This window comes from Geospiza fortis, unplaced genomic scaffold, assembly GCF_000277835.1.
Source record: "Geospiza fortis unplaced genomic scaffold, GeoFor_1.0 scaffold118, whole genome shotgun sequence".
Taxonomy (NCBI): Eukaryota; Metazoa; Chordata; class Aves; order Passeriformes; family Thraupidae; genus Geospiza; species Geospiza fortis.
The window spans coordinates 2,389,232-2,400,073 of record NW_005054380.1 but is presented as its reverse complement, the minus strand read 5'-3'; the positions used below and the strand labels follow the sequence as shown (position 1 = coordinate 2,400,073).

General features: G+C 44.1%; 1 protein-coding gene across 1 annotated transcript in view; it reads left to right on the top strand.

Annotated features, from left to right (window-relative positions):
• PPP1R7 (protein phosphatase 1 regulatory subunit 7) overlaps positions 1–10,164 on the top strand; it is a 15,075-nt gene extending 4,911 nt beyond the window's left edge. Inside the window, exons 4-10 of the mRNA XM_005425065.2 lie at positions 509–574; positions 1,175–1,305; positions 1,586–1,748; positions 4,762–4,878; positions 6,125–6,229; positions 7,056–7,142; positions 9,783–10,164. Of these exons, the coding sequence (XP_005425122.1) occupies positions 509–574; positions 1,175–1,305; positions 1,586–1,748; positions 4,762–4,878; positions 6,125–6,229; positions 7,056–7,142; positions 9,783–9,959 (846 nt within the window). The 3' untranslated portion in view covers positions 9,960–10,164. The remainder of the gene's footprint in view (positions 1–508; positions 575–1,174; positions 1,306–1,585; positions 1,749–4,761; positions 4,879–6,124; positions 6,230–7,055; positions 7,143–9,782) is intronic.
• Positions 10,165–10,842: the final 678 nt, after the last annotated feature.

Here is a 10,842-nt window from a genome sequence, read left to right as displayed (position 1 = left end):
TGGAGCGTCTGTGGCTGAACAGCACAGATGGGAAGTGCCTCAGCTGATTGCCAGTGCAGAATTAACATTCACAAAACCACTGGTTATTCAAACTGGCAGTGACTCCTGCTCATCTGAGGCCTGGAGTTGGAAATGCCAACTTGTGTTCTGGTTAAGCCCTAGCAAAGTGAGTAAGAGAACTTTATTCAAAGCTTTATTTATGCAAGAATTTTTCCATCTCAAATTTCTGAAGATTTCTAATTTTGGTGATGCTTACACTCAGGAAAGGGCTGTTGCATTATATGCAGTTGGCATTTTGCATTTGCAGTTGACAAGTTCAGGCCATGTGTCTCAGTTGTGGTGGTAAAATCATGTTCCAAACCCATTTTAGAAATGCTCTTGGAAGGGAAGTTTTAATGAGCTATGCATTTTGTAAGCCTATGATTTCCTTAGAACAAAGTAGCAGATTGATCTTTAAAGACCAGATTTGTTTTCAAACAACTGCTAAATCCCTCCATTTCTCTTTCAGGATGTTGACTTGAATCATTTCCGGATTGGGAAGATTGAAGGATTTGAGGTGCTCAAGAAAGTGAAGGTAACAGTCCTGGAGAACAGAGAATGCCTCTTGGAACTGGGGATTTTGTAGATCTAACCTATGAGAAGACAGACAGACAGTCTCTTTTTGGCTGAGATTTAGTGAGTTGCTTAATTTTTAGCTGAAAAATGTAGTTTTACCTATTTGTCAAGTAGTAATAAAAATCTTGGGATTCTACAAGTTTGTTTTGGAAATGGATGAGAGACAGTGCATCAGGGCACATTCTGGACCAGCAGAGCAGGCTGAACACAGAATAATGTGGATGGTGAAGCCCTCAGTGAAGCCCTCAAAGCAGGCCCAGTTAGAACTTGTTGCTCAAGGCCTTCTCCAGTTAAGCTTTTGAGTGTTTCCAAGGATGGAGATTTTGTATCCTCTCTGGGCTGCCGTTACTGCATCTGACCATTGTGGTTGAAAGATTTCCCTCTGTGGAATTGGAATATACCAAGAAAAGACTGTATTAAAAAATCAAACAAAACCCAACAAATTCCCAGCAAAACTTAATGGAGAACCCTCACCCACACCTTTTAGTCTGTAAGGCATTACATGCAATCCTTCATGGCCATTTTCCTGTTTCATTTTCAACTTTTCCTCCACAATTAGACTCTGTGTCTGCGTCAGAACTTGATTAAGCACATTGAGAACCTGGAGCAGCTGCAGACCTTGCGGGAGCTGGATCTCTATGACAATCAAATCCGGAAGATTGAGAACCTGGAGGCTCTGGTGGACCTTGAGTGAGTCCAGGGCAATCACCAGGGTTAGGTTGGGGTTGGTTGGGGTTGTTAAGCCTTCTGTCTGTATCCTTCTCTTTCTTTAGTATAGTTTTAGTGTAGTGTTTTTAATATAAGATAATATCATAATAAATCAGCCTTCTAAGAACGTGGAGTCAGGTTCCTCGTCTCTCACCTCATCCTGGGGACCTCACAAACACCACACCCCACCAATTACAAGTGTCTGTTTCAAAATCACCCCTGCCTGATGGGCTGATGAGACCTTTGGTTTGTTTTGCCCCAGGGTCCTGGACATCTCCTTTAATGTTCTGCGACACATTGAAGGACTGGATCGGCTCACCCAGCTTAAAAAGCTCTTCCTTGTCAACAACAAAATCACTAAAATTGAGAATTTGAGCAGCCTGCAGATGCTGCAGATGTTGGAGTTGGGATCCAATCGAATTCGGGTAGGTTTGCTCAGAGGTGTTGGCTGCAGGGTTCTCAGCTCTGTGCTGTGATATTGGCATTTTCTGGAAGTGCACTGCACTGACTTTGATTTGCAGTTTTGTTGTTTTTTATTGTTCCTGTCACTCCCTGTGCTTATTGCTGTGCATGCTGGAGCCTTTCATTATGCATTAGTGCCTGGCTGCTAAATCACCATTTGTGAATTTATGTCTTTAATGAACTCCTATATCCCCTGTGTGTTTCCTTTTGCAGGTGATGGTTTATCCCTGCTAGAGAGCCAAGCCTATCAAAACCAGCAGTTGTTTTCTCTTACCTTTCTACAGGCTGGTGCTGAGTCCATGAAACCTATTGAGAACAAAATGAGTTTGATTTGTGGGTGCAATTGACAGCCTGCTATGGCAGTCAGTCTTGTTTAGGAAGAAAATTTTTCTTGATGCTTTGCTCTGGAATGCCTTTAAAACCTAAAACTTGGTACTGTACTGCTGACTGCTTTGGGGTTTTATTGTGCAGATTGTGACTTTTTCAATTTAAAATCTGCCACTTACAGGAGAGCAGTTATGAGCAGTCTCTCCTGTCCCTAAGGCATGATTCATATATTTGCTCAGTTCATAACAGAACTGGTCAGAGAGATGACACAAAAGACTTGCAACATGCAAAATAAGCTCTTTTCAAAAAGCTTTTTTTAATTACACGCTCTTTAGAAAATACTCATGAAGATGAGTGCATTTCAATCAATGTGGTGTAAGTTGGTGCTGCCCATTTATAGTCTCTGAGAAATTACTTGTTACGCTAAAAGATTAGGAAAAGATCTGTTTGTCGTCTTTGTTTCAGGACTTGTGGAAGAACACTTGTCTTTGTAGAAAAGAAGGAAACTTCAGCTATTTAAAACAGCCTTCTAAGGCTGAAATGTGTGCTGCCTTTTTGAAGAGGAAAAAATTTTGGTTTCCTCCAAAAGCCAAACTGGACTGAATTGTTTTCCAGGAATTTCTGCTTTGGAAATGGAATTATTTAGGGGGATAAATCTAGAGTGTGAGAACATCAGCCAGGTCAGATGAGGGATTAGGAACCTTAGAGTTTGCATAGGATGGGGGACAGGAGTTTTGGAGAGAAGCACTTGGCTTTTTTTCAGAAGCAGAGCAAGCTCAGCACACTGATCCTTACATTACAGAAGCTGGGTTAAACAAAAATTGTATTCTGTATCTAAGCATCATTTTCACCTGGAAAAGAAAGAAATCCAGCTAGATTTCTGAATTGATACTTAGGCAGTACATTGTCAATTATGTTGTCAAGCCAAGGAATGTCTTTTTAACAATAAGATTAGATTCATTTTATGTGTTTTCTCAGTATTGGGCCTGAGCATATTAAGAACAAACAAACAAACAAAACCTAAATTGTTGCTGTATGGGTAACACAAATTTCTTAAATTACTTTATTTTTAATGGGGTTTTTTTCTGTTTGTCTGTTAATTCTATTTTGACTTCATTCAAACAGCAGTGTTCTGTGCTTCTAATTGCTTCATTGGAGTGAGTAACCTGTGACTTGGCTTGGCACAAAGAAATTTCATGCTGCCTGGGGGTACCCAGAACTCCTGGGCTGGATTTCTCTTGGTGTAGGGTGCCTTGGCTGTGTGCTTACAGCTGGACATACCCTTAACTCTTCAGGGTACAAGCCTGTGGACTCTTCAGGCAGTGTTCTTGGCTCTGGGGTGCCTGATTGACTTCTTCCCTTGTATTAAAGCTGTTCTTGCCTACTCAAACCTCCCAGAGTGCCCTTAGCTTGGAATCCCTCATGACTTAGCACTTATTGCTCTGTTTCTTTTGAGGAGCAGAACTTTATGCTTGAGCTGACATATTTAATGCTTTAAGAAAAAAAAAGTTGGACTGAGGCAGCTGTAATGTAAGCACTTCTTTACTTGTTCTTAGGTTTTTGTCCCCTCATGTCCATATATTCCATTCCTCTCCCTGTACTGAGTCATCAGTATTTCCTCCTCAGGGCTGGAGAAGCTGCCAATGAGCAACAAATCTGTAATTTTTCTTGCATGGTCAAAACAGGGCTAAGTCCATAATCTAGAAGGGGGGTGAATGCAAATTTGAGCTGATTAACACTGTATATTCAGTCTTCTGGCAGCTGTGGGATAGAGGTTGAAAAGCTTCTTACCTTTCCTGAGTGTCCATCTTCTCCTTCCTTGTGTTGTTACATGCACGGGTGAACACCCAGAGTGATCCAGGTGCTGCTGGGACTCAGTGGCCTGGCTCCCCAGCACTGCTGAATTGAAATTTTGGCAGGCAGGAAGCATGTGGAAAAGCTGAGATGTCACAGCCTGCCTGAGCACAGCAGACACACAGCTCTGGGTGTGTCTGTGACCATATTATTGTTTTTACTGTGAGCTGAAGTCTGGCTGTGAAGTCCTTGTTGCTTTTAACAGCATCTTGGTTTTTTTAATTCAGAGGCTTTTCCCTGTGAAATAAAAGTGCCTCCTTTTGTTTGCAGGAGCCTTTTGTAATCTTACCCTTTTCCCTTTTTTTCCTGTTTTCTCCCTTCCTTTGTAACATCCTTGATGCTTCACAGAAATCCTGATTTTCTCTTCCTGAAGGCAGAGCTCGAGCTAAACTGGAACATTGTCTGTGTTCTCCCAGTAATGTGTGTATTTAAAAGTGCACATCACTCAGGCTGCTGTGGGTGTGTTCTGCCAGGAGCAAGGCTGTATAGCCAGCAGTGAAATCCAATAACACACATCCCCTGTGAGACAGCTAACTTTGCTTATGGCAGAGAAGCTGAACAGCTCACCCCTGTGTTGTACAGTCGCTGATGTGCAGGACTAAATTTGCAAGTTGTTTCTTTTCTTCCCAGGTTCTCTTTCCATTCACTAGTAACAGCTTTTTTTTAAATTTTAATTCACGAATGAGTATCTTCTACCCAGGATACACCACATGATTATAATGTGGCTACAAAGTGACAGCTACGTCTCCCTCGTGGAGTTTTGCAGTAACACTTTCTCCTCTGGTCGTTTCACAGGTAATTGAAAACATTGACACCTTGACTAATCTTGACAGTCTGTTCCTTGGAAAGAATAAAATCACCAAGCTCCAGAACCTGGATGCCCTGACAAACCTGACTGTGCTCAGTATACAGGTACTGTGTTCTGGAAGTTTTGAACCACCCTGTGAGATGGGATCAGCTCTTCTGATGGTTTGGGCTGGAAGGAACCTTAAAGACCATCTTGCTCCACCCCCTGAAATGGGCAGGACACTTTCCACCATCCCAGGCTCTGTCCCAGGGATCCAGGGGCAGCCACAGCTTCTCTGTGCCAGGGTCTCACCTCCCTCACAGAGAAGAATTTCTTCCTAACATCTAATTTAAACCTTCCTTCCTTCAGCTTAAGGCCATTCCCCCTTGTCCTATCACTGCATATCCTTGTGAAAAATCCCTCTCCAGCCTCTTGTCAGCCCCCCATTAGCAGGTCTGCAGTGTTAGAGTCAAGCTCCTGTGCTGGAAGGAAGTGTGATATTCTTTGTGTTCTTTTTTCATCCTTTCATGCTACTTGAGATTGACAGACACTGATGAAATTATAAAGCAGCTGTCTGATTCTTATGGAAGAAAGAACAGGAAATGACAGTTATTCCCTTCTTCCTTCCTGAAACACTGTTTCCTAATGTATTACAATAGCACTGAAAGTGTGATGCTAGGTAGTGCTTACAGTGACAGTGGCTCAGTGTCACTGCCTTCTTACTGAAGAGGCCAGAAATGTGAATGAGCCTGTGCTGAATGCAATCTGTCCTCAGTGAGCTTTCAAACAGCTTCTTCCTTTTTTAAAAGGTGGAATAAAATACACTCAGCTAATTTCTTTCAGTGAATCTCCTTCTTATCCATGTGACAATGCTTGTGCATTGTGGTATCTCTTAAAGCTGCTGGCAAGACACACTAACCACCTGCTGTGGTACCTGTATGTGCCATTACTCTGTAGGACATAAAGAATTAGCTTTATGTCCTGCAAGAGTGCAGACAAGACAAGAGTGCAGTGTGATTAAGGTGGTGTAACTTCCTCTCTGGCCTTCCCTTTTGTAAAGCCTTAGAAAATGAACACTAAGACTTACAAAATTCATGCACAGGCCTGCTGTTTGTTAAGACACCAAGCCAAAAACTTGCAGGCTGCAACTTCTGATGGAAAGGTCAGAGTCAGATTCTTGCTGGAGACTCCCATGGGACTTCCTCATGCATCAGGGGTGCAGAGACCAAACAGCTGAGCTCCCCAGATCTGTGTGGGCCCAAGCAGACTGTTTCCCCTTCCCAGCCGTACTTTAGAGGAATGGTTTTCCCCCAGTGAGTGCCATGGGTTTGGGTTTGTTTGGAGGGTACTAAAGAGCTGCTGCACTTGCAGAATAACCGTCTGACCAAGATTGAGGGGCTGCAGAGCCTGGTGAACCTGCGGGAGCTGTACCTGAGCCACAACGGCATCGAGGTCATCGAGGGACTGGAGAACAATGTGAGCCTCTGCCTGACTCTGCAGCACAAGTGCTGCCCTGAGCTGCTTGTGTTTGTGGCTTTTCTGGAAGTTTTTGTGCCTCAGTTTCCCCAGTTAAGTGTGGGTTCCTGAGTCTTTTGAGAGACCACAAATATCCAAGTCTTTTTTGTATGTTAAATTATCTCACATGGGTAAAGATCCTCCAGATATTCTGGAGCTGAATTATTTTTGTGACCTGGGGAAGGGAGATGTGGTTGAAGCAGTAGCCTGGCTGATCCTCAGCCATGGGAAGGCTCCTGGACACAGCTGCTGCAGCCTTTCAGACAGCAGCTTGTAGATAACAGAACTGGAGCTGGGAGGAGGAGAGGCCAGCCATGGCATGCAGCTTGCCTTCCTGTCAGTGTACATGTCTGTCTTTTTAGACGGGATGGATTTTGTGGAAGCCTGTATCATTTTCACTCTCACCCAGCAAAAGCTTTTCTAAAATTGTTGAGTTTCCTGCTGCCAAGAGTTTAACTCTGCTGTTCAAGGGGACACCTTGGATGCGATTTTTAATCCTCCTCTTAATGTACTTTGAGGAAAACTCACTTTTTAGGAGCCTTTGGCTGGCAGTTGCCATTCAGCCAGTTACTGCCTTCATTTTTGTCACATGGCTTTGGGGAGTCAGTAGCCCAGCTTAATGGAAAACAATCTTCCTTGTTCCATATAGGCAGCAAGAGTTGGGCTGAATGTGAACAGCTGGCAATAACATGTGCTCCTGACAGTTTCCAACTCTGGGTCTGGAAAAAGTGGCACAGAGAAGATGAAAGGAAATCAGATCTAATATTTTTGTGTTTGCTTTGTCTAGAACAAACTCACAATGCTGGACATTGCAGCCAACAGAATTAAGAAGATCGAGAATATCAGTCACCTAACAGAGCTGCAGGAGTTCTGGGTAAGCACAGGGCAGAGCTGTTCCCCAAAATGTCTGTGCCAAAGTGAGGGAAACCCTTCTGATGGGCAGCACGTGGACATGTGTGCCTTGGAGGGAGCTCTTCTAGTTCTGGTGATCAGCTTTAAGGTCTTGACAGTGTGCATGGATAGAATGTGTGGTGGTTTGCCCTAGGGAAAGGAAAGAGCTTAAAAATTTCTTGCTGAGCTTTGCTGAGTGGTAAGGAGCCTGTCTATGCCTAGGGAATGGGCCCTGCCTTCATGCCCAGGTTGGTTATGAAACAGCCCCACATGTCCTATTTCTGTAGCTCTCCTTTCTGTAAGTGAGCATGACAGAGCAGCAGGGGAAGCACAGAGCTTGTTCAGAGCAGGGTTGGTATATTTATGGTGTTATAAGTATGAAGAAAACTAAACCAACTTCTGATTCCATTCCTATGTGTTGTAAATGCACGGTGAGCCCCATGGCAGGGAAGAATTATGTATTTGATTTTATGTTGTTAGAAGGTTAATTTATTATTTTATTATACTACATTATATTGAAGAATACTATACTATACTATACTAAAGAATACAGAATGCTAAATATAATACTAATAATATAATATAAATATGTAATAAATATAATAGTATAGTATATTACAGTATATTGTATATATATAATTTATATATATATAAATGTTAAATGTAATACTAAAGAATACAGAATGCTAAAAAGAATACTAATAATATAATATAAATATGTAATAAATATAATAGTATAGTATATTACAGTATATTGTATATATATAATTTATATATATATTATGAGGCTGATAACAGCTTAGGATTGCTTCTGTTTCTTTTGGCACCCTGAATTGCTGAGCTCCTTGGCTTTCCTAGGTCAGGTCAGGAAATTCAGAGGTGCCCTGTCCTGAAGCATCAGCCCTGTGCCATGTTTGGGAGCTGTGCACAAACATGCTGATGTGAGAAAATGGAGAAGCAGCAGCAGATGTTGATGAGCTGGCAGGTGCTTTAGCTCTTGTAGAGTCTCTGCATTCAAGGCTGAGAATAAGAACTGTGTTCCATAATGTCTGTCATTTGGAGTGATTTAAACTCTTGGGCAGATGCTGAGAGAAAAGGAGTGGAAAGCAGCTTCAAATGAAAGCCATCTGGAGTCTGGAGCCCAGGCTCCTTAGATGGTGTTCCTCATCTTGCAGTGTGGCTGAGGAGCCAGCCAGCAGTGTTACCTGGCCATGCCTGTCTGTAGAGAGCTCTTTAAGGAGCATTTCTCTTTTTGAGAAGCCCATTTAACTGCCCATTAATCTTTTGGGCAGTAGAGGTGAGGCAGTGCAGTGTGCCTGATGTGGGGCCTGTCCTGATCCCGTGCAATTTCCTCCTGTTTTCCTCTTTGCTGTTGCTGTGCTGATAGGAGGTGTCTGCGCTGGTTGGACACCAAGGAGAGGCAGAGCTGAACTGGGCTGGATTCCTTTGCAAAAACACCAGTGTGTTCAGAGCCCTTTGTTAGAGCAGAGGACTGGCCAAGATCTGTTAGCTGAGCACAGAAAATGCCCTCCTGGCTTTGTTCCAGCCTTCCAACACTGTGTTTGAAAAAACTGATTTGTTTGAAAAGGAGCAGGGCAGAATTTGCAATGGAAACCAGTGTTGTATCTCCCAATTTTTTTTTTCACTGACTGCACAGTTGAAGCCACATAAAAATGTCCTTTAACACCTTAAGTAAACAGAATTCAAAATCCTGTCCACTGTGATAGTCTTCTAGCAGTTTCCCAGCAGCACATCCCCAGTGGAGGGACTGAGATGTCTGAAAGTTGAGTGACTTGGCTGAAGTAACATTGTGATGAGCTGTAGCAGAATGAGACAATCCAGTGAGGTTTTTTATGTTTATGTGAAGGTGGCATTGCTGCAGTGACTCTGTATCCAAAAGCAAAGGGTGCTGTTGTCTCAGGGTTGGACAGCTTGGGGCCACCTTGCAGCTTTGCTTCCTTGTTGGACAGCTGAAGCACTCATTCCTTTGTGTGCAATTGCTGAGCCAACAATGAGGCAGGAGAAGAACCCAAATCAGAGAGCTTGGCATTTCCTCTGGAGAGCAGAATCAGTTTTTGCAGGGAATGTAGAGGAGAGAGGAAAATGTTGCATTTCTTGTCAGTTTAGGACCTTTTTTAATGTGTCCTGAGAAGTCATTAAAGTAATGATGGATGTCACAGTGGAAATAAATTATGACATAAAGATTTCCAGCCCATAAATGCACAGTGGAGTGGGAGGTGGTGTAGAGACTGGCCTGGTGCCTTGCAGGGTCTCTCCTAGCACACTGCCTGGGCTGGATCTGCTGTCTGAAGGGTGGGACATCTGCCCAGCAGCCAGGACAGCATGGGGGAGTTGGGTTCAGTGCTGAGCCTGGCCTGTGAGACAGGAGAGCTCATCTCAGGGGTTCCAGGACAAGAAGGATCTGGTAGGGAAGGTGTTTGTGCTGAGCCTGGCCTGTGAGACAGGAGAGCTCATCTAAGAGGTTCCAGGGCAAGAAGGACCTGGTAGGGAAGGTGTTTGTGAGCGGTGCTGCCCTGGTAGCAGTGACTCAGCACCACCACTGCTCTCCTTTTTTGGGGGGTCCCTGTGGGTGTGAACATGGCTCTGTGTGCGTGCTCTGCAGATGAATGACAACCTCGTGGAGAGCTGGAGCGACCTGGATGAGCTGAAAGGAGCCAAGAATTTGGAGACTGTGTACCTGGAGAGGAACCCTCTGCAGAAGGACCCCCAGTACCGGCGCAAAATCATGCTGGCCCTCCCGACCGTGCGGCAGATCGACGCCACCTTCGTGCGGTTCTGAGCCTCCTGCTGCCCCCCTCCCCTGCCCTCCTCCAAGAAATGTCCCAGCAGGGTTTTTTATCCACTCACCACTCCCCAGGTCTTCAGTACACTGACACACACAGGGCAAAAAGTCAACAGAAAGCACTGAAACCAGGTCTCGTGTACAATGCACTCGTTGTTTTTGAAATGTTGTTATTATTATTATTAAATCTTAACACAAGAGCCTTCAGTGTGCCTGTGGATTTTATTTCGTGGGGGAGGTGGTTTGCCTGCTGCAAACACCTTTACCAGAAGGTGTTTGCAGCAGGCTGAAGCCGTGGGAGGCACTTGCTGACCACTGGTGCCTCTGTGACACACGTTCAGGTTAGGAATGTCTTCACAATCACCACCTCCGGATCAAGGCTCAACAGTGGCCTGTAAAAAGATGAAAAAAGATCTGACCCAGGTTAATTACCAGGTTAATTATCTGGTAGTACAACCCGGGGCTGCAGGGGGAGTAACCTTTCTGTACTCATATTTTTAAGCACAGCTACAAGCTCTTGAGAGGACTGGGGACAAACTGGTGTTAATATATTAATGCAGGTAAGGGTTGGTAGCACTTTGTTGTAGACAGTGTTTGCCATCAGAAAATCTGAATCACATCCTGCTCCTACTGAAGATGGCAGTGTGGTGTTGCTGTCCCTCTGCACCTGTGTTTGGTCTGGGCCCTTGAACTGCAGCAGTTGAAATACTCTGGGAAGTACTTGCCATCTGCTGCTGTTTGTCCAGCAGCCATGTCATCACCCAGGGGAGCAAGGAAAATGCAGGAGGGGTGCTTGAAAATGTGCTCTTGGTGGTGGTTGGATTCATTCTGATCTGACATGAATTTGTATCTTTGGAAGAGTGGGATGAATCCCTTCAGC